The following is a 24,615-nucleotide window of genomic DNA, read 5'->3' on the forward strand; positions in this document are numbered from 1 at the left end:
TGTAACCAGCTCCTGGCGTTCTACCCCAAGGCCTAGTCAAGAACTAGGCAACCCAGGTGGTGCTCAGGAAATATAATTGATGAGCAATTGATGAGAGGTTAAAAAGTGCCACTGTGCCGTAATGATTACAGTACAGATTATAACCTTGCCACTAACAGTACCTAAGATTGTCTAAATTCAAAAGTAGGCTGATTAGCAGTCATCTATTTGCATTTTTCTTGGCATATATGGAACAAGTAAAATTAGATTGCTTCCCATCTAACTCTACTCTCCCCAAACCCCATGTTTGACTTATAATTTTATACTTTATGTATTTATTTTTATTTCTGGGTTTCATGCATTAACAAGAGTATTTAGACTTCTAAAACTGCCTGTTGGAAAGGACTTATTTCACTTAAATGTCTTTAAAAAGCATTAACAGAGCCACCACAGTATTTATTAGATCTTATAATAACCTCTTTGTCTTCAAGCCCATGAACTGAGTGACCCTTTCCTTTTAAAGAAAACCATAGGAAAAGAAACATCACTATTATCGCTGCCTGCCCATTAGAACTTGGATCCCATTTTCAGAAACTGCAGAATTATAGAAATTTGTCTGTTTAAAATCCAAGATTACTCGTTGCTTTTCTCTGACCAGAGGAAAAGCCACATGTTGACTACACTGAATTTATTAATTCTCTATAAATTCTCTCTGCCCAGCTTGGGTGTAGCAGTGAGCTCATTTATTTACTTGCATAGCAACAATATAATGAAAACTGGGTCTGGCTGTAAAAAGCCACCCTCATGGGCCATATCCATGGCTAACCCTCCCTAATGCTTCTCTTGTGCTCATCAAAATTTCTCCCCCTCTGTTTTTGGGAAGCGATTTACTTTCCTTCAAAGACATTCTGATGTCTGGTTTTATGGTAGAACTAAGCCTTTTGCTAGTTACATCTAAATCATGGCCAGTCTCTTTTCCCAAATGAGGAAAAAGTCACCAACTGAAAGCTCAAAAGTGGAGCGGGCACTTGGGTCACTTTCATTTGCCACTGCATTTGGGCTGCAAACCACTCAATGGAAACAGTGCCCCGATTGTTAAGGCCCAAGCACGTCTCCCCTGCTGTTTTCAGGAAGCTCTTTGTGTAGCAAGTGCTAAAGCAATATTTAGTTATGGAGTGACCAAGCGCCAAAGAGCAGCTAGAAGCATTTAATGTGAAAGAACATGATGGGAAATGACGTCTGGGTTCCTAACTGGTTGAGGTCTTTCTCTGGGCAAAACCTAATGACAGCGGGGTAGAGCAAAGCCATTTTTTTTTTTTTTTTCATATCTCATGGATGGACCAAAATGTTCTTTGAATAAAAACTATAAAAGTCACAAACATTTTGGTTCTTTTGATGTCTAAATAAGTCCAACAGGACACTAAGTGCTAAATCTAGATTTTGAAATGAATTTTAGAGAGATGCCTGGAAACTGCCGTAAAGGGAATGTGACTATGGAAAGGAGGCAAGAGAAGAGAATTTCTGGACCTAAATGCCTATGGGTATTGCTCCTTCCTTAAACAGGAGGCCTGCCACTAGAAGAAAAGACATGATGGCTTATGGAGAAAACTGCTCACGTGGCAGTTCTGAAGGGCACTGACCCAGTGCTGTGGCAGGGCTGTCGCTTAAAGAGACACCAGATCCACCAAAGGCCTCTGCCAAGGCGCAAGGATTAAACAGAGGAAAATGGGCAGAAAATAGTAAGTTCCAGGATGAAGTACTTTCTTAGCTCTGGTAACAAAGAAGGGATAAGAGTTCTCCTTAACACCTGGACCCAGAATGGGACCGGGTCTGCAAACTCTGGTTTTCCCTGGCCCAGCATATACCGGCCCTCCCTCCCGTGTTCCTGCCTGCTCCTTGCTTTCTATTCACATGGTTTTATCTTCTAAAGGAGACTGTGGTTTCTAGATAGTAAGGTGGACTGGATCTTAAAGGAAATGTAAGAAGGATTTGCCAAAACTAAAGGGTCAACTGAAATTTATATCAGTTCCTAAGTATCTTTTATTTAAGAATCTTGAGGCCACTCCATTTCATTAAACTTTTCAAATGACTCTGGGAAAGAATCAGATAAGGATATCTGGATCATAAAATTTTAGCAAAGACCATTAGAGATAATCCAGCCCTATTCCCCATTTCACAGTTGAGAGAGCTAAAGTTCAGAGAGGTTATTCAGCTCGGTAATGCCAGAGAAGTGAACAAGAGCTTTGGTCCACTGGGTCCAGTGGTTCCATAGTACTTTCTTCAATGTCCTGTTGCCTACCCTAGCAAGACACACTAAACTTTTACTACTTTTCTAATTTCACAAATAAACACTCTTCAAGAAAGTTACTTCCTTATCTGAGAAGCAAAAAATAAGATTTGGGTATCTTACTGTTTTGGGGGTGCGGGGGGAATGCCCCATTCATTGGCAAGCTCATTATGGGAGATTTAACTATATATCTGGTTAAATGAAGTTATCCATTTGAAGCAATTTGAAGTCATCCAAAAAGTCCGTATTTACAGTGGCAGAGAAAGCCAACACAGCAATGTTCTCAGTAATGCACCATGGTCTTAATGACCCGCTCAGGATTTCTGGATCAGCTTTCCATGAAACCGACCATTGCAGCTGGGTGGCAGGCATTTCCACATTCCTTAACTCAGATTCCCTCAGCGCTAAGGCTTCTCTAAGGATCTGAGGTGGGAATCTTCTGGAGTGACTTTAATTCTACCTGGCCAACGGGATGCTTTTTAGCACCCAGATTCTGGTGAGCTGAACTTGCTTATGAAATATCTAAATATTCCCTCTTATTTTAGGGCTTGGCAACACCAACCATTAGCTGGGATGTAAAAATCATTAGCTTCAGAGTCAGACAGACGTAGGCTCAAATATCAATCCTGCCTCCTACTAGAGGTTTGTCCTTTAGCAAGTTAACTTACTTCTCAGACCTCGGATCCCTCCCTTATAAAGTGAAGGTTGTGAGGAAAACCTTATGAGGCTGTTGAGAGGATTAGATGAGATTATGTATATAATGTCCCTAACATGAAACCAAAGCTCGAAGGCACTTTCAGGTCACCCTTTTAGACATAAAAGTATCTTGAAAACTGAGTGAGTAGCTAATAAAACATGCTAAAGGCTACACGGTCAATTGGTGGTAACTCTGAAAACAAATAACTATTCTGATAAACAACTGGGCTAAGCACACCATGCTTTAAGAAAATCAAGTATTATAAAAATTATTCAAATAAATAAGATGTGATTATGGCATTGCTAAAGGATTTTTTTTGCTCAAAAACGGATGTATTCTGGGGTCCTTTAAAGAGAGGACTTCTTGGTACTCTTGAGTATTACTAGAGTTACAATTTTTAAGGAAGACATAATGTCCTAAGTGAGTCACACCTGTACTCCTTAAACAGAAGCAGCACATCTGTCTTGAAAACCAGGTTTATGGCACAACTGTTTAGAACCCAGGGCATTTCTGATGGTATCTAAGTCTGCATTTTGCACAATATACTCATATAAGTCCACTTTTTAAGATGTGTTCAACCAGTATTAAGTCTGAATTTCACCAGATCAAGTAAGTAAATGTATTCTTTTCTCTCCCTCCCCCAAAGAATTAACCACTTAGCCAGATATCATACTACACACAATATCTGACCTATTCACTCTGATAAGCACAGTCGCTTAGCATGAAATCATTGAAAAAGGAAGGAAGATTACCTCTCTTTGCTTTGGTGTCAGTTTATAACAAGTTACTAATGCACTCTTAGAAATATTCATTATCACTGAGCTTTATAACAACTTGCAACTGAGTTTGAAGACCTTGGCACTAAGCAAAAGAAAAGGACCTTTGTTCATTTTTAAGGAGGTATTACAGTTTGCTCATCCACTGGCATGGGTGACTCAATTGGGAAGAGATACTTCTCATTTTCAAAGTGAGCTCATAGAGTCCTGCCCTTGAATTGCTCAAGGACTTCAAATTTTGTGTAAGATTTAAAATTTATCTCTACTGTTGAGTGTAGAGATTTTAGATGAAAGTTCATTCCTCTGCATAGCCCCAAAAACCATGTGTTGAGGAAATAAATTTATTTAAATTAGAATGGTTTTTATACAGAAATGCGCAATTCTGAAACATGGTCATACTTTATTGAATTTATAAGTAAAAAAACTAGAGGTACCCTCTGCCCTGTCAAACTGTGATTTTTCCCTGACAGTTTTCAGGGTGTGTGTGTGTGTGTGTGTGTGTGTGTGTGTGTGTGTGTGTGTGTAGGAAGGGAGCAAAAGAAAGTGAGGTGAAATCAGAGTTTATCTTCTCTGGGAGCTTTCATTTCCTCTAAGTCTATTTTCACTTGTTGGTAGACAAATCATACAGCTAATATACAGCAGTTAGTTGGCTGGTATCTGAGCGTTGATCTAGGCAACCAGATTTCACAATGCTTCAAATCTCAATAAGGGAAGTTCTCGGCTCTTAACCAATGGCTATGGGTGTGTGCGCGTGTGTGTGTGTGTGTGTGTGTGTAAAATTCATGATGACTAAGTGTCTAAGAAGGTACAAACATTGTAGTTAATCTATTTCTGGTTCTTATATTACCTTTCAGGAATGGGCCTAGAAGGAATGGCTAATATCTGTGAATCATTTCCTGCTGACATATTGCTGTGTCCCATTTTGGAAGGTAGGAAATACTCTTTAAAGATGATGTGATGGAGTCTAGATAAGTCTTAATATTACTTGAGTTTTCTGAGTGTCACCCCTGAAGCAGTACTTGCCTCAGCCTCGCCCATCATACACACTATAATGGCAGACCATTACAGCTTTAATGAACCCATGAACTCCCTTGAAATTAAGTGAAATGTATAACATATATTGGGACTATAGAGGAAAAAGAACTGCTGGGGTGCAGAAGGAAAGTTTCACAGAGGACATGAACACTGAAATGGGTGTTAAAGTGTGAATAGCATACACGAAGGAAGCTCTGTTTCTTAGTAGAAAAAAAATGTAGTTCTCCTTTTTGGGTAACTATAGAAGGGTTAAGTCATCTTGTCATCTAAACTGGGCAAAATGCATTAAAGTTAGGCCCTCAGACAAGCCAGACTTTACATCAAACATGCTTCAGATGCTCATTTGTTGTGTATAGATAGTTATGATTATAGAAAACAGATGGTGACATATCCAAGACCCTTCTGGGTGAAAACTACCATGTATAATCCGACATAAGTCATAACCGTACTGTAATGACCTGGACGATGGGATTTGAACATTGTGTGACAGTGGATGGGTGATAAGATCGGAACCACTTTTCAGTTTATTTAAAGGTCAACTCAAATGCTTCATTTCTTGCTTCTGCCTTGTTCATTTGCTCATTGGCTGTTATCTGTGTGCTGATACTTGCCTATGAGCTTGGCCTATAGCAGTAAAGAAGCAGCCGTGACCCTTGCCTGCCCTAATAGAGTTTATAATTAAGTTCATACTGATCTTCGGAGGGACTCAAAGGAAATCAAATTCCACTAGTTAGAATAAAAGCAACATGTTCAAGGAATAATCAGAGAAACACATGTAATTCCTTGTGAGATCAAGCATGAAATGGATGAACTCAGGTGGTAGTTTTACTGATCTTTGAAGCATGGAAATGAGGCTGATTTAGACCTTAGTAGGTCTTAGGGTTTTGGATGTTCGGGGCTCTACTCTAAACTGTACTCTCACGTTAAGTAGAATTTTTGTTTTTAAAAAATCGAGAACATTTAAAAAAATAATTCGGCTTTTCAAATTATTGGACTATGAGTAACTATTTAGTTTAGAATTGCCTGTGTGTTCTTGGCAATCATGGGCCATATTTACAAATCTTTGCAAAGTGAGAAAAGTCCAACCTACAAATTGTTTTCAAATGTAATGAAATAGTTATGAGCCCTAAATGTAACAATTAATGAGGATGACATGATATTGTTTCCTATACATTTGTCTAAGTGTTTATTAATTTCTATTTTGCAGTTTTCGTGTTTCATACTTTGGAACCAAATTTTTTTTATTTAGCTTTCAAATGTTCACATAGGTCCTGGGCATTCTGCCCACAATGCCTAATGCATAAAACGGCCCTGCACACAACACCCAGAGTGAAAAAGACCAATGAAATTAAGTAAAGGTGTCAGTGTATATCGTTTCCAGATAACTTTGGGAATTCTCGTCCTCTGTGCAAAATTCTCGTAGATGCAAAGAGAGAGCCACATGCTCACAAGGAACAGCCTAAGTGCTAGCAATAAAGTATTCGCATATTTGGTATATAGTGAGAAACACAAAGAGGGCTCATGCAGTTCAAAATAAACTCTGAAAAAGGAAAGAAAAATGAAGAGAGAAGAACTAATATTTTTAAAGCCTCTACTACATTAAGCAGTGTGCCAGGTCCTCTCTATGTATTGTTTCATTTAATTCGCACAATAGCCCTATGATTCTTCCCATTGTACAGATGAAGAAGCAAAGCCTAAAGAAGTCCAGTAATTTGCCAAGAAATAAGAGCTATGAAGAAACAGAACCAGGAGTCGGCCTAACCCCAAAGCCCATGTTCTTTTCACAATATTCATGCTGTCTTCTTGTTTCATGAAAGAGTGGGGACTATATGATTATCTTTCCCTAACTGCTTATTTAATGAGTGATGAATGTCTTTTAATGTGGATGGGAGGCCAGAAGGAGAGTAGAGGCTGGAGTTTTCCAGAGAGCAAATTTGAAGTGTAGAAGGCAGAATTAACTGTCTTTATTTTTCCTTCGTGATTCATTAGTAGAAAAAACTGTGGTAAATAAAATTTTTGAATCCCACAGGCTGCTAGCAACATCAAGGGAATCTTTAACTGTGGAAAGTCCCAAATCATAATCAGATTGGAACGTATCCAACTCCCTACTTGGTCCCTTCACAGTGTTTCTCGAAGTGCAGTCCTGCCACCTCCCCCCAGAACTGTCCGAAGAGTTTAATAAAATGCAGGTTCCTGGGCCCCGGGATTAGGATCCGGGGAAAGGTCTGGGAATCTGCATTTCAGCTCACTTTATTCTCCCTCTCAGGGAGAAAACACTTTAGTGTTTCAGAACAAGATTCCACTGTCTCCTCTTTTTCTTCTTTAATAACTTTTAAAGACCACACCTTAAACTACCAGGAATGTCTAGTTCTGGGTTCACCACCTTTTTATAGATGGGAAAGCCAAAGGGAACAATGGGTATAGGGCTATTTAGCTACAGTGAAAACCCACTGCCCTCTCTCCACTACCCTATTCCCCCTCGCTCCGCATCCCCCACCCGCCCGCCTCCACTGTACTGGGAATAACTCTTGGGTCCTTGGCTTAAATCATTAGGAGGATTCTCACTTACTGAGAATATCCTGAGTCAGAAACCTACGCTGAGGGAATGACAGTTTTTAAAGTAGCCACTATTACCTAGAAGGTTAAAATTACTTTTTAGCAGCCAAGCCGTTTTCACTGGGAAGGAAGGAAGGAAGGAAAGAAGAAAGGAAGGAAGGAAGGAAGGAACGAGAGAAACAAAGGGAGAAAGAGAGAGATAAGGAGGGAGGGAAGGAGAGAGAACAAAAAAGAGGAGGAGAAGAGGAGGGGAGAGGAGGGAAGGGAGAGAGAAAAGAGGAAGAAGAGAGGGAGAGGAAGAGGGCAAACTCACTCCCATGGGAGTGTAAGCCAATGGTCCAGTGGGTAGGACGGAGATGGGCAGCCTAGAGAACCAGCGGCTCTAACATGACTTCTGAGGTGAGGTCAGGATATCCTGCAGAACGCGTGGCATTTGGCAGGGAAGAGCCAGGACCATTCTCTTTTGCCCCTCCCATTCTTGCCATGTTACCATCTCAGACCCCCCACTGCTTAAAGCAGCTCAGCTCTCTAGTCTTTATCTCCTCCTGAGCTCTGGTAAAGTCCAGGTCTGTTTGCATTCTCTGGAAAGGGTGCCAGAGGTTTCGGAAGTTGGCTTCTTCCTACGGGAATCACCTACCTTTCGCTAAACATAAAATGTTCCAATGATTTTAGAATTAAAAACACAAACATATTATTGAGTTCAAGTGCCCATGAGTAACCCCAATGCCCCAATATCAACCAAGAGATGGCGTGTGGCGTGATTAGAGTCTCTCTCCTCTAATAGGATGGAGAGTCACAGAGCAAATCTGCAGTACAGTTATAGCAAATAAAATGGGAAGAAGTCTGAAGTTTTAGGCTTTTCAGACTTGGAACCAAAAAGGTTGAGTCTAAAAAGGAAAACATGTCACCTTCCTGCCAAAATAAACTGATGAAAATTTAGACCCCACCACCTTTCAGCCAAGCATTTCCTGTTCTGGCCTTGCATTCCCGATCTGCCTTGCACTAGCTCAGATGAAGGAAAAGCTATTTTTAAGGTGCAAACAACCAGGACTAAGAATGAGAGAAGTTATTATTTATAGTTACACCTTTCAACTGTTCTTTTCCCCCTCTAAAGTCAGAGGCCTGCTTTGGCTTTTCCTTTGAATCCAAAATCCCTGGGGTAAGGACATTGAAAGGTCAGGGCACAGTCTATAGCCTGCAGACAGGGATCATTGTCTTGGGCAACACAAGTCAGAAATCTGTTCACCACTTCTTGAGGAATTCCTCCCAATGTACACACACTCGGCTTAGGCAATAAATGTGCTTTGAGATGTGTTTTGTAAAACGTACTTTATGTATAAAAAGTGATTTGGGTACATTTGTGGTTTTGTTATTTAAGAAATCCAACAGTAAATTCCCCCCCTTTTTTTTTTCCAACAGGGGATTCCATTATCAGGCAAATAGATATTCCCTAATTTACATGGTTTTATAACTTCAGATTCTGCATAAGATTTTCTTGAGAGGAGCACCTGTATATGAGGTGTTCTAGGAGTCAACAAGCTCTTTCTGGTACTGAACTGGACCTTTCCTCTTGTAATTTTGGGGTCTTTTCTTATTCCCTTAAATCTATCCATTCTTAATACCAAACCTCACAGGATACTCTGTAGACTCTTGGAATTTGCCAGTAAACAAAAGAGAAAAGCCTTGCCTTTTAAAGCTCATTTCAGCTTTGGTTATTACCCCTATAAGCTCATTGACATTATTTTCCTCCCAGCACCTGACATGATAGTGTTTGCTTATGTCCCCGCATTATAGTGACAGCATCATGAAGGCTTTGTTCACTCTTTAATTCATCATTGTATCACAAGCATCAAAAATATACTAGATGCTTGAAATTCATTCAATTAAAAATTTTTATTTATATCAAATTGTTCTGTCATTTGGAATTACATAGAGTGCTGAAGAGGTCCTTCCCTTTTTTAAACATGATGCAGTCCTAAACATCCTAGCTCCACTATTTTTACCCACTGGCTCAGACTTTATTATAGGACTACTTGAAGGATAAGAGAATGGGTCCTTTCTAATACAAGTATCTATGTGTTTTAAATGAGCCAAACTGTAAGCTAGCAACTCTGCAGAACAAACTGGTTAGCATGACCCACTCCCAGATTCCTTACTTCCTCTACTTCTAGTGAGTTCTTTGTGCAGCCAGGCCAATGGGGTCACGATTCACCTTTTGGCAAAAGTAAGGTTTTTACAGCATCATTGTGCTTGTACAAAATTTGGTGTCTTGTACCACTCAAGGAAGAAATTGAAAAGATGAAACTATTTGAGTGCAGAAACTGGGTCTAAAAGCAGATCTATTAGAAGGACAAAGAGAAACAACTAAATGATCCAGCACGACCTGGGATGGCACAGGAACTTATGATGCTGTGCATCAACAGTTATTGGCACACGGTAGGAATTCAAGAAAGTTTTGCTGACAAACGAATGGAAAAATGATGCAAAAGTACTGCCCAATCAAGGGTATTTAGATATATTTACTTCTTGGAAGTGTCAAGTACTTATTTTGGGGATACTTCTATTGCTCTTAGGGCAACGGGAAAAAAATAAGGGGGAAAAAAATCTAGTCAGTAACTAACTCACCTTTTTACTTAAGTGAGGTCCATTAGCCCCGCCAATGCCTCTCTGCGCTGAAGGTGGTACTTGGTACACATCTTGTTCTTGGGTACCATGGCCAGTGGGTACTTGGTAAATTCCCTGATTTTGGTAGGAAGGTGGCACTTGGTAGATGGTGTCTCGAGGAGCACTCTGTGGGTTTGGCACTTGATAGAGCTTCTGTTGGCCAAAGGTCTGGTGTATCAGTCCAGAAGTAGGCTGGTCCTGACTGGAGGAGGTCTCCTGCACAGGGCCAATCAGAAGCTTCACCCGGTTGCCTGGGACAATGCCTTGCCGACCATGTAAGGAACAGAGCCACCATCCTTCGAGTCCTCCTGTGTTCTGCTCTATGACAGTCAGGATGTCTCCCTTGCGAAATGCCAGCTCCTCAGCGCACTCTGGGACATTGTCATATAAGGCTCTTGCCATAAGATTCTAAGAAGGAAAGAAGAGAGAGAAATCATATTAGAATATTAGTGCAGTCCCTTTAACACCTAAAACCCATGCTCTTATGGAGAGGCATACCTCCTGAAAAGAAGAGAATAATAAATCTGAACAATAGCCTGTAAGGAGGAAAACAGATGGTGCAGACAAAACACAGATACATACATACTGTGTCTGCCACCAATGACATCACACTGCCTCCTTGAAAAGCTCAGAACACCACAAGAGTTCTTTCCTCTAGCAGTAGACGCTGTGCCAAGGAATTATGAGTTAAAGAGTCAGAGAATGGTTCACCATACAAAACATTTTTCTTCCTTTCTTAAAGCCAGCTTAAAGAATAAAATAGCTTAAGATATTCAGAAGTACTACAACTGACATTAATTTTTTCATATATTGGGGATAGAAGAGTCAAAGAACATCTCTAATAAAAAACAGTACAAACGGTATTTATATTTAGTGTTAAAATAGAAACAAAAGTACATTTATATATGTCTTGGCAGGGCTTAAAAATTCTCATTTTCAGTTGATCACAAGGTATTTGGATACAGGGAGAATCTCCAAGCAAGCATTTTTTCCATGATAATCAAGCATAGAGCATAGTGTGACAGTAGTCTGTATCTCCAGATTTGATGGCAGGGAACTACTAAGAATTTATCACACATACATAGATGCCATCTCTTTCTCTTTTGGTCTTTTATTGATACCTTTCCTGAAGGCCCCTCCTCACCCTGCCACGATTTCCTATTTCTTGAGTCTCGCCATTCACATCAGAAAGGCTGTGCCTTCCCCTTTCAGGGGCCTAAAACACTTTCTCTCTTTGTATGAAGGCCTGTCTGGCACATTCAGTACTAAGCAGACAGCCAAAGTAGGCATTCAGCAGAGAGTGGGCAGCCAGTGCGTGCTGACATTCTTGGAAGCCTTTCAAAGGCCCCAAAGATTTCATTTCTTGGCGTTAGTAATGTTTCGCAGCATGATGGCAGCCATCACCACATGCCTGCTCCTTCCCAGCACACAGAGGAGCCAGGAAACATCGTAAATTCACCACAAGCACTCGGAAAGCTAAAAGTGATCTTTCTAGTGCTTCGCTAAATGTCTGGATGCACTAGGTGTTATTGCGATGATGATCATTTGTGAGAGAAAGAATGGCTGATTGGATGGAGCATGTTTGTGACTTTACATAATTGTGGAATTTGGGCTGTTGTTGTCCTTCCCCTATTTTCTTCTTTAGAAATGTGGCCTTGATCTTTCGGCCTCATACTTTGCATTCCTTTATAAATGACACACGTTAATCATCTCCCCACTGTGCTGTAGGCCTTAACCACGGGTCTTTCTCTATGTGCTGATTCTCTGCTGTAGAGCGGCCGTGCCATGTTAAGCGATCTGCCCTTTGGTAAGTGGTTGGGAGGGAGTCTGACTTTTACTCTGCTAACCAGACTGCTTAACCTAAGGAAAGGAGGCAAAGCCATAGAGGTCAGTACCCAGGAGGCCTGATAATGCTCTTTAAGAATAAGGTTGAAGTCTTTGTTCTGAGAGTTTCGAGATCCAGGAAGTCTATGACTTAGACAAGAGAAGCCAAAGGGAAACTGAGTGGTTTGTGTTTCACGTGAAGATTTACTTTGTATTTATATTCTAGGAAGCTCTGGGTTCCTTCTAACAATTCAGAGTTCATGTACATAAAGATCAGTCATGCAGCATTATATTCTGGTTTGAGGAACCATTTGAGGATGTGTAAGAGTCTAAAATCCCCTGTTTCTCTTCCATCTTTTGGGCATTCTGTAGTTTACAAGAAAAGTCATAGATTACAGAAGATAGTATTCTGGTCCTTTATACCAAAGTCAGTAGAAGGAAATTACTCTATCAGTGTATTGAGATTATAGAGCAGGGAGAGAGCTGACTCCTCTGGTCTCTGTCCCTTTCTCCGGGCCCATTCAACAACTGGGAAGGGCTGATAAGGAAGCTCCAAGATGAAATCAGAAGTTATAAAGAGTAGGGGCCAGTTCTTTGGGAACTCAGGGCGGATAGCTATGCAAATATATTGGCTTCAAAGAAGGGAAAGAAGAAAAAACAGAAAACAGTAGAAGGGCAAAGGACTACAGACCTAATCAGCATGAATAAATGTGAGGCTTTTGGAGTTGGGCCACTGCCATGGAACTCCATGACGCACTGAAGTAGAGCACCGGACCATGCTTGATTAGAGGCAGATAGAAATCCTTTGTATGAGAATTGTTTTGGATGTCCTTTGTCTCCTGTCCCAGTGACCTCCTCACTACCTGGTAAGCAGCGTACTACTGTTTTTTAGACGTGCTTGAAGAGCTGCTTCTCAGGGAATACTTTCAGAGTGGTTTGTCCTTGCTAATGGACCACCGCAGATGAGTTCTCTTGACTAGTTAGTTGTTCATGATTTCTCAAAGTCCTCCCTACTGCCTACAGAGATCAGGATTTAGAGAGAGAGCTTGGCACGGCTGTTAGTGGCAGGCACCCCAGTGCTAGCCTGATACCTCACACACTGACAGATATTCGGGCCTTTGCCGAACGAGAGTGAGTTATTTAATATCTGTGCAAGCTACAGAGAGCCGATGTTAACATCCAGCCACTCTCTCAAAACAGAAGGTTCCAGCTCCAGAGACCTTTAGAGATACCTGGATCCAACCTTCCTATTTGACAGATGAGGAAACAGGTTGGGTGCCAGGCGGCAGTTTATCATTTGCCCAAGGCCACACAGTTGGTGTCAGAGATGGAAATAGAACTGTGTTCTCTTGGTTCCACTTTCTTTCCAGAACTCTAAGCCATCTTAGCTCTACTACACAATATCCTCCTAACTGGTCTCAATTCCATTCCATTCCATTCAGTTAAGTTCTAAAGATGACCAATTCTTCTTGTCATGTCTATAGAATAAATACATTATTGGGGTCTGGTGTCCTAGCTATGTGACGTAGGCAGATTACTTCTCTCCTTTGTGCCTTAACTTACTCATCCATAAAATGAGAATGTGGATAATAGCACCTATCTCATGAGGTTTGCTGTAAGGATTAAATGAGTTATTTCAAGTTAAGTACTTTAATATTGCTGGAGATTTACAAAGTTACCATGACTATTTATTTAATTTGTGGATGGCATTTTGGCCTTAGGCTTCCTGCCCTGTTTGCCTCCTCTCAGCTCTCAAGGGTTAATCCTATTCTGATGATACTATTATCAACATATACACACATATTTATACATATCTGACATTTCCCTTGCTCACAGTTACATTTAGGAGAAGTGTCTCTCAAAACAATGTTTTCTTGAATTAATGAGTTTTAGGCATTGCAACCTCTTGTCAAGGATCTGCCTACAAACAGCAATAACGAAACTATTGGTTGCATTCAAGAGACCTTCTGAGACAAAATACTGACACTAATAATAAGGATATTACTAGACAAATTATAGGTAAATCTCATTAGGTTCCAGCAGAGTACAATCCATCAAAAAGAGGGGAAAAACATGGGTAAGGAGCTTGGCTTTTGCAAATACTTGGAGTGTTGGGGCAGGAATTCAGTAAGAAGATAACAGCAAGTTCATCTTCAGCTGGAATGCAAACCATCTCATTCAAAAGTGCACAGGCAAGTCATAAATAAACAAATTAAGAGTTAATTCCTCTGGCTAGGAGAAGGTGGAGGAGCCCTTTCCTTCAGTGTAAAGGTGAGACTCTCTATGGCCACAAGTCAGAAGGTGATTTTCTGAATATCTTAGAAAAACCCAGGAGAGGCAGATCTACTCTTTCTCGCCTCCTCGCCCCCCACCCCAATATTTATCTCCAGAGCAAGAAAGGTCAACACAGAAACACATCAAGGAGAGATAACAGAGCTATGTAATTCTATATCCAGTTGGATGGTTAGCTGCCAGAGACTGGCAGCTAGAAGAAATACAGCTTGGGCTTGGCAAACCACCAAAACAGTTGGGCATAGAACTTGAAGCCAGAGGAACTTGAAACAATTACAGTCCAACTCTTTCACTTTACAAATAAGGAAAACGAGCCTCAAGAAGTTAATGATTTGCCAAAGTCACCTAGCAAGAAAGTCATAGAACTAGGACAAGAATTTAGGCTTCTTGTCTCCAGCTCCAGAATTAGGACAGTATTTAATCAAATCCATATGCTACAAAAGTTGTGGTTCTAATCAGGATTGGAAATTGGCCTTTAGGGTCATAAATTCTAATTGAGGGAACTCTAATTGTAGCAGCCTCTAGCATTGATCCCCACCCCGATGTTTCTTGAAACTCTCCTCTGGCTTCCTGATACCACTTTCTGTTTTTCTCTCTTCTCTTTTTCTTATGACCACTCATCTTCCTTCTCTATCACAGACTAAAAGAAAAAAATTTTGGCTCATTCTTTAAGTGATCATCTTCTAAAGGGATCTCTCTTTTGCACTATTCTCTTCTCTATATGTTCACTCTCCGTGGGAAATCACATCCATGCCGATGGTATCTGAACACAAAACACTCAGATCCATAGCTCCAGCTTAGATATTTCTTCTGCACTCCAGTCCCACATTTCCAGTTGTGTAATAGGTAACTTTATCTTGAAATCAACAAGTGCAAACACCCCTTTCTCCTGCTTTATCTCTCTTAGTTAACAGTATGACACAGCTGTCCAAGGTAGTAGCCTCAGAGGTTTCAGAGCCTCTTTACAACTCAAAACCCAATCACCTTGGACTCTGCTTTCTTCCTCAAGGCCACTCCTACTTCAGGCCCTCAGCAACTTCTTGCGGGGGAATATGACAACTGCTTCTCAACTAATTTTCCTGCATTCAACCTCTTCCCACCTCAAAAACCATTCATCTTCCGCATAATCAGAATAGTTATCTTTCCAAAACCTATCTGATTGTTTCTCTTCCCAGTTCCCTGTTATAGTATTTATTACAGTATGATTTGTATTATATCTTTCAAGATTGAGAACTCCTTAAGTTCATAAAGGCTGTCTTAGTCCTTGGCATTTCCAGAACTTGAGCCCAGTGTCTGAAACAAAATATATACTCATTAAATGTTTGCTAACTTGAAATGGATTCTGGACTCTGGTTTCCTGGTTCCCTACAGAGAGGATGAAATTTTTTTCTAGAGAAATCAGCATGACATTTGGTCAACATTTTCAGATGGATGTGGGAAAATAAATTAATGGAACCAGAGAGATAAATGGCATGTCCAAGTCACCCAAGCATCACAGCCGAAGAATGTGGGAGACAGCAAGCAGGAAGGTGCCCGCCTCTCCCTATTAAAACAGGATAATGACGTAGATAGTGAGCCCGAGTCTCATGTCCACAACCACTGAGCAAACAGGAAGGTCAAGATGAATTGACCATCCCAGCCAGATTAAATACAGTGTTCTCTGTAAGTGCCTTTTTTCCCTTCAGTGTAACCCACATCGGGCGGCAGGTGACTGAGCACCATTCATACTTTGCCAGGACTAAGGTTTCTGCTGTTCCTGGTTCCCAAGCTATGCCTGAGGAGTGGGTAGAAAATACCGTACAACTAGCCAGAACAGTGGGTACAAAAAACTCTAAGTTACATGACAATTCCCACATTATTCCCCACTCTTCCCTGCCTTTTTCCCCCCATTGCTATCAAAATATTAGGAAAGCTGCTTAGTCTTACTGCCAAGGAAACTATCTGCTATTCCAAATATGGAGAGGTATGACTTGTAATTTCCATGACCATTCATGCTGTTCTTTAAAGAGAAATGAGACACAATGGCTGCTGTGTCACCCCCACTAAGACCGATAGCATCATCAATGGCCCAACTTCTTCTTCTTATTTTTACTTTACTCTATATTTATCATGCTGGAGCTCCTGTCACAGCCTCAGGGTTGCCACATTCTCAGTATGACTTTCCTCAGGGCTGCCACATTCTCAGTATGACTTACCCAATCCCCAAATTTTAGCCTTGGGATCTGGCAGGGTGTGTATGCATGCACTTACACACACACACACACAGACACACACACACACACAGACACACACACACACAAAGCAGGACAGATTGTGAGAAACAGACACAGTATGGAAGGGAAAGGCCATTGTCAAGGAAATCAGTCCTAAAGGAAGTGGCTGAAGGATAAGCATTATGAAGGTCACTCTGAGGACGCAGGGGAAGAGAAAGAAAGGCTTCTGTACTTTTGTGACTGCTGACAAAAATCAGCTTCAGTTAGAGGGTCGTCAAACCACTTTGGCTACCTCCTAAGATCATCTTTAGGATATAAGGAGATGTGGTATTTCCCAAAAGAAGGAATCAGCCGTAGTCAGGAAACATGGATATCTATGTGTCTGGATTTTGGTTCCTGGAATACTCGGTTTACATCTGAGTTCTTTCATTGGGTGATCTGGAATGTAAAATTTTCTAAAAGTTGGATCTTCTCGAGATTATTAAGTAGTAGACACAAAGCTTTTAAGTTCAGGAGTTAGAAGATATGACACATAGCACATCCAAGTTCTTTCTCAGCAGTATTTGTAATTGCAATCTGACTGACTTTTCATTATGTGATCTGAACTAGTCACAGAAAGGCAGCAGCAGAATTCTTGCAGAATTCTTGTAGGCCCCACTAGTCCCTTGTCATACTGCTGATCACTAATGAGAAGTGTCCAACACTTGCCGCCAAAGATTCCTCTGGCATCTAGACCACATTTCAGCCAATACTTTTGTTTTCTGGAAAGCACTTCTAACTCCCTATGATGGTTACAAAGTTTATATGAGTATCTTGGACCCTCTCTGAATTTTCATGCTAATTACCCTGCCACAATTCCTTAAGTTTTCTTAGATTTTCCAGCCTTGTTGAACTTTAGCCATAGTATTCTCTTTGAGCATTTCTGAGTGGGAGATACTTTAAGAAATGTGACATTAGACACTTGCCCACTCAAAGTTATTCTTTGACATGCATCAGCCTTCACATACAGCATTGGGGTGCACCCTGTGTATGATGGCCCATAAGGCTCCCAGGTTTGGAAAGCTTAATGTCTGTTCCATATTCTTATTTGATGAGAGATTGTTCAGGACCCAGCATTACTTTGGTGGTTCATATGCCAAAGTGACACTTGATAACTGATCAGGAGATCTGATGCTCATTGCAAATTTGGATATTTGGATCTCAGGAAGAAACTTCTTTCTGACCAGATTTGGCAACCTGATATGGACAGCATACCTGTGAGATTAAAAAAATTGTTTGTTAAAATGCTGGGTTCCTTTCCTTTCCTGCACTAGAACTAATGTCATCTATTCTCTCTTGATTTAAGGTTGACATAGAACAGAAACATTCCCATGCTAGGATTTATTTACCATGAAACCAACAAAAGCCTAGAGAAAATTATTTGTTTTATATGAAAAAAAAATTACAAGTAGGTTGATAAGTGGGTGTGCATGTATGCATGTATGAGTATATGTATGGGACTAGTCCACTAGTCTGCTTCAATTATTTCTTGGCCATTCATGGAAGATAAGTTTGATTACTGACAGTATTTGAGAAAAATAAATTAGCTTTTGTCTCACAAGTCTGATGGTCATAAATAATACACGTGTCTATAGGAGCTCATTTTCTCACTCTTCTGTCATCTTTGAGATTGATCTAAGCAACTCCTGAAAGTCTTAAAGAAAGTGGAGTGACACGTAGATTTCTATGGGTATTAGACCAAGAAGTCACCCAAACCTAGAACCATCTAGACTAGAATTTTAAACCAAGAAGGGATCTTAGAGATCGTTTTAACCTAATTTTCTTGTTTTACAACCCAGAGAGCCTCCTATTAGATTAACAGCAGAGCCAGCAAAAGCATCTGGTTCCTCTCTTAATCTAGGATTTTTTCCACTAGCCCAGAATATACTTCCTGAGAATCTTCTTCATCTTAAAATTTAGTACTGTTGCTATTAAGCTTGGCAATTTATAAGCATTTGTCCCAGGTTGCCTGGTTTTGATAGATTTTTCGTATAGTAGATTGGCAAAGGATCAAAAACATGGGGCAGGCACAAACTCTTTTCAGGGTTCTGCCCCTAGATAAATCTGACAGGCATCACATAATGATGAAGGCCTGACACCCACTCACCTAAAATATAGGTTTTATTAACAATAAAACAACCATCTGGATTTCAGCCAACATTACGGTGTTGGCACCAGATCACATCTATCTGCCTGTCTAGACAAATCCCTCAACATCCAGGCACTTGGGGGAAGCGAAATGAGAATTGTTATAAAGGAATAGGAGACTCTAGTCCATTATATTACAGTGTATTTCCAAAAACAAAAATTTCTCAAAATTCAAAACACACAAGTTACATCTAACAGAGTATTTTAAAAGAAGGGAAGATCTTCCTATTTTTTACATTTTCATATATCTTCCTACACCAAAGTATGGAGCCTGTAAAGAATGAAGTTATATCTAAATACAATATGATACAATACCAATATCTCAATACTATACGTACACATCCGGCAACCCTTGCTTTTCTCCCAGCCAGAACCCAGTTGACATAACTTGAATGCCAGCCCTCACGGGAACCCTTTTAGATGTCCCCTGACTTAGGTTTGGTGCCTGATTGCTATTATTCCACTTAACTCGTGAGGTCTCCAAAGAGTTCTAAAAAATGGATCTGTATACTTGGTTAAGAGGGTATATGCAATCATATTCTGTCACCACTACAACTACAGAGTTGTCTGTAGACGTCTAAAGAAAGAACCTTTGGATGCTGCAGCTTCTCCGCTAGAGGAGAGGAAAGATGGCAGGAGCAAATGGAATAGAAAAAACTTCAAAATAAAATTGTTCATTGGTTAGGTATATAGATAAGCTCCTACATGTACATATTATATACCAGTTTATGAGAATAAAGTAGCTTTCTTTAAGGCCCAGTTCTAAATGCATATATATGTATATGTATATGTATATGTATATGTATATGTATATGTATATGTACCAGACTGTCTCTACAGCAACCTTAATTCTCTGAAGTCTGTCTTCCTTTGGCCTGATGGTTTTACATGTCACCTGAGGAAGACCCCCATGCTTCTTAATATTTTGTGGTATATGCTTGAACAAATTGGTGTTAAGCATGTAAGATTAAGTTTCTTTTTGGTTAGGACCTGTTATATTAAGCTCAACCTTGGTCATGATAAAATTATGGCAAACAGTTCTGTGGTTGTATCTTTGTGCTTCTATCACATCAAACCAGTAAGGTAATTATATTTAAGCAGAAAGAATTAGGGAAGATTAGGCCAGTAATTCTTAACTAGGGGGAATTTTATCCTGCTAAGTGACATTTGACAATGTTTGGAGACATTTTTGGTTATCACTGTGTGTGTGTGTGTGTGTGTGTGTGTGTGTGTGTGTGTGTGTGTGTGTTACTGGTTGCTAGTGGGTAGATGCCAGGGATGCTGCTAAACATCTTGCAATCAACATGACAATCCCCTATGACAAAGACTTATCCAGTCCTAAATGTCAATAGTGCCGATGTCATGAAACTCTGGAAACTAAACGGAATTAACAGAGTCTAGTCTCAGTCTTCATATGGGAAGTCTAATGACAATGAAATCACACTGCCTGTATGAATCTGTTTCTCCATCTGCAAAATGTGGATAATGAACATGTTCTTTATAACGATATTATGAGGAGTCATGAAATTATGTATGCAAAATGCTCTGATTTCTTCAGAAGAAAGGGTCTCTAAAAAATCATGCACAATTATTACTGCATTATTATGAGCTCATGAAATTGTGTCTTAAGAACTGTACTCCTCCCCCTCAAAAATAATTCCTCCAGGAAAAGAAAACAAACCAGAAATGATCTCATCATGATTACACCTGCCACACCAAAAAACAGACATAGTTCAGAGAAACTAAATTCTTTCCCTCTAGCAATGAAGTAAGCTGCGTCTGTAATTAAGATCTTAATAAGGGAGGCAGGAGGCTTGGGCAGACGCTGCAGGTTATGAGGCACAGAGCTACCAAGCCAGGTTTAAAACAAGAACAACTGAAATACAATCTCCCTGCTGCTTAACCTCTCAGGTGTTCTCTGCTCAAGTCCATATTGCAAAATGGGCTTTCTGTCATTTCTAAAGATGCTTATTTATGCAAGAAGAAGAAAAAGAAAAAGGACCACTCTATTATTTACAAGCAAATGTTATTTATAACTCTATGTGAAAAATTTACCTGCATTCACTTCAAAAAAACTTCTTAGATAATTTCCAGTCAAGAGGCTGACTGACGTAAGGGAAAAGGGATAACGCCTTCGATGGTTGACTGATCTCTAGAGCAGCTCATATTGACTGTCTAGAGTGACCACATGTTCCTGAACTTTTCAAGGCAGGCCTAGTTTCAAATATCCTTCCCATTGTCAGACCATATGTCCCATTTTGGGGTTTGTGAAATATGGATATATTTCCTTGAATTTCCTACGTGAATTACATATATTTTAAACTAAAAATAAAAGATAGGTGTGCAAGTATATATCATGCTAATGGGTCTGCCTTGGTTGGATTTAGGATTTGGGAGGAAAAAAGATAGGTTTGATAAGAGTCTTTAATTCAGTCAATGGACATGTTTTCTAAATGGCAAGATGATCTTTATAAAGAAGTGAGATATATTCCAAAGGCATCTGGGCCTCTGTGAGACTGTCTAGAACTCCAGCTTCACAGTGAATGGGGTTATTAAGAGAGAGAATGCTGTTGAGCTAGCTGTATTTCTATCGTTCTCTACCCTGACCCCTATTTAAGGAGGTGCTCTTCACACTTAGCTCTGAGTGAAAAAAGTTGGAGAATCAGGGAATAACATGGAAGTTCTACCCCAGAGGAGCACTCAAGGGAAAAGAAGATTTCAAAATGTTGCTCTGCCAACTCTGTTGTGATAGTATTGAAATCTGCTGGTCCACTTAACCATTTTGTGCCAAACTCTGTCATACCACAAATGATTAGTAACACACACACTTACCCCTCATTGACAGATTACTAACATATACTATTAGATACTAAAGACTCTGAACTCCAAGAGGCATGGAGTGTTTGGAAGTCTATTTTGTACCCTTCTCAGTGAGCTGACTTTGCTTATTATGGTTATTGAGTATTGGGGGCTGGGCAGCTGGGGTATCTCAGCCCATTCTTTCAGTAGAGTGCAGAGCCTGGTGACAGAGAAACCTACACAAGTCAGCCACATTTCCTGTGGGGTGAAGAGCTAAGTTAAGGGCAACAAACTGACTACCATAAATTAATGAGCTTAAGGCTAATTCGTACAAGAGATAGCATGGGTTTCCACATAACTAAAAGAAATTAGGAAAAATATTAATGATACATCATCCTGTCTAATTATATATTGCTTTAATAAATAGAAAGATCTGGTTCAAATCTTAACCTTATATACCTTTTGGTTGTTGCAACTTTCTATTGAGCTTCACAAATAATCCCCTCCCACTGCCACACATACAAACATACACAGTAAAGAAAGGAAATTAAAAAGGAGCTATCAAACATTTTTCTGCAATGCTTGCACTTCTACATATTCGTAGTTGCTCAGTCTTCATTTCTAGTAAACATAGACATCAATATTCCACATAAGGAACATTTTTGGTAACATCCTATAACTATTACCTTGACATAGTAGAAATATCAGCAGGAATTCTCATTTGCAGCGTACACACCAAGATTTACAAAGAAATAAGACACCTCCAAATCAGTGAACCAGCTTTAAATAAGGACCATGAACCACCTACTTAAACATTATTTAGTACCATTAATGGCTGGGAAGGACAAGATCATTTTAAAGAATAAAATGGCATTTACTAGTCCATGGTGGGGTCCAGGTTTATATTGAGAACATTCTACTTGCAATTTTAATATCTCCATGATCAGCTGCCCACTCCCTACTTTAACCATGCAAAACCACTGTCACACGCCACCACCAATCATATTTTCTGGAGTGTCTGTTCTATCTTCCTTAAAGTACATACCTCGATTCACCTGGATCACGTTGCCTACTAAACTATAGTCTAAAAGAATTACTCTTTCTGTGACGGGTGGAAAAGGTCACTGACAAGGCCATTTATCTTGAAATGAAGATTCCTTAGGAAGATAGTCTTTTGCAGCTAGGCTGTAATGTTCCCCAGGCATACAAAGTCCTCATTAACTGGTAAGAATTACCGCAGGGAGATGACTGGAATGTTCAAAGTAAATAAAATGGAGCGAGATGCTGTTGACAAAGTATAAACAGGTTTTTTAGGGGGAGAGGGTCCTCTTTCCATGCTCATAGTCTTTGCAATCATCCACTGCCTAAGAAACCAGCATCTATTCTCTGGCATTTTAAGTTGGAAATATAGTATTTCTTTCCAGCGGCCCTGTTTTGTTTATCTTGGCAAGGAGGATTGATAATTAAGTCTATATGTTACTGCAGAGTGATGCCATGGGCTCGGTGGCTGGCATTTCAAACCAATTTGTTTAGGTTTCTTTCTAACCTTAAAGTGATCTAAAAATAGAGCTCTTACTTTACGTCTAAAAATAGACCTCTTACTTTACATCTACATCACTCTAATTGACTACAATAAGATAAGGGGTATAGTTTACACTGATCTTCTATACCATCTTTGCATTTTACCTTTGACTTTTTAAATTGGTGAATTTTTCTTTTCCTCAACTAATATTTTTGTTTTGGGGAAACAATTCAAGTGAATGTTTCCTCTTAAATTTGTATATATATAACGCCTGTATATCCATGTATTTGTGTGTATATATACATTGTATATATAGCTTATAATGTATAATATAATAGCTGCTATTTTTAAATGCCTGCTATGTGCTAGAAGCTGTTGATTTTCATATCTTATAGCTTTACAATTATATGATATGATAGGTGTTTTAAAAATCCAATTTTTATAAATGAGGACATGAAGGCCTGCAGTAGCCTGCCTGTTACACTGTTAGGAAGTAACCTAAGTAGGATTTGAAACAAAACCCATGTTCTTTCAACTTAATGCCATATTCATTAAGACTTTTTAAAATGGCGATTTCTCTAAGTATTTTATGTAACTTAACATTCAGTTCAACATTAGTTCAGTACTTACTATGAAGGTCCTATAATTCCAGGAATATCAAATCTTATTAACAACAGTGAAGATACCAAGCATTAATATATTAGCAAGTGGGCAAATGAATGTGCTGGTAATTCCCTATGTGTGGCATTTACATTTCTACAATACATATCCAGGTCCATGGGACACTCAGTAATACTCAACCATCTTAAACTAGTAACTGGGATTTTGACATAATCTTGTCACCAAGTCTTGAGTCCACACTATCCTTTCAACATCTATTGAGCATTTACTATACAAAGAGAGATGGAGCTGACTGGCATTGTCTACTTACCATATGCCGGGAGCCATGGTAAGTACTTACATTCATATATTATCATGTTTAGGCCTTGGAACAATAACATGAGGCAGTTATTATTCCTGTTTCCAAATAAGAAAACTGAGGCTCAGAGAGCTTAACTTGCCCAAAGTTACAGAGCATTAAATCACAAGAAATAATAATGCCTTCCTCTAAAGCCCATGCTGTATCTTGTCTATACTATAGGAACATACAAGACAAAGGCCCTGTCACCTGCCATAACAAATCCTAGATCATACTTTTTATTCAAACGATCTGCTTCTACATATAAATAAAGGCCACCCTTCACTTCTTTATTGTATTCAATGGAGCTTACCTAAAACTGGACAGACCCTGCGGGTAACCTTTATGAGTTACAGGTATCATTAAGATAGTGATTTGATTGAAAGGAGTTAATAAGGTAGGTGGTACTAACAGAGTAGGGCAGAGGTAAAAAAGCCTATTGTAGGGAGTCATGGAGACACAAGTTTGGGCTTTTGATTGCTTCATAGAGTGGATGAATGAGGAGACTTGCTGTGTGGGAAGTACAGACTAACCAAGCCATGTAGGTGCAAATAGACAGGAGAAAATAAGTCAGAGAGCAGCACGAGAACATTTCCCAGAGTAGAGTCAAAAGAGAGGAGAGAGGTGGGGTACAGGGTGTGCTTTGAGGGTGTCACGTCTGTGTGGGCTGGGAAGGTCAGCCTACAGAAGTCTGGTATTAAAGAAGGATAAGGGATGCTTGAATGAGAGACAATGAGGTCATAAGGGCATACACAAAAAGGAAGGGAATTTGCAAAGGGGCTGAAAAAGTAGAGAGGAAGTTGTTTTAAGAAGTCTTGGGGGCAGG

General features: G+C 39.8%; 1 protein-coding gene and 1 long non-coding RNA gene across 3 annotated transcripts in view; one reads left to right on the forward strand and one right to left on the reverse strand.

Annotated features, from left to right (window-relative positions):
* The window catches only part of NEDD9 (neural precursor cell expressed, developmentally down-regulated 9), a 46,105-nt gene that overhangs the window by 17,303 nt on the left and 4,187 nt on the right, over nucleotides 1-24,615 (reverse strand). The window contains exon 2 of the mRNA XM_011373240.2: nucleotides 9,956-10,402. Within this exon, the coding sequence (XP_011371542.1) occupies nucleotides 9,956-10,402 (447 nt within the window). The remainder of the gene's footprint in view (nucleotides 1-9,955; nucleotides 10,403-24,615) is intronic.
* The window catches only part of LOC111747410, a 91,771-nt gene continuing 77,609 nt past the window's right edge, over nucleotides 10,454-24,615 (forward strand). For both annotated transcript variants that reach the window (XR_002783520.1, XR_002783519.1), the window contains exon 1: nucleotides 10,454-11,801. This is a non-coding gene — a long non-coding RNA (uncharacterized LOC111747410). The remainder of the gene's footprint in view (nucleotides 11,802-24,615) is intronic.

The sequence above is a fragment of the Pteropus vampyrus genome, unplaced genomic scaffold (genome assembly GCF_000151845.1).
Source record: "Pteropus vampyrus isolate Shadow unplaced genomic scaffold, Pvam_2.0 Scaffold221, whole genome shotgun sequence".
NCBI lineage: Eukaryota > Metazoa > Chordata > Mammalia > Chiroptera > Pteropodidae > Pteropus > Pteropus vampyrus.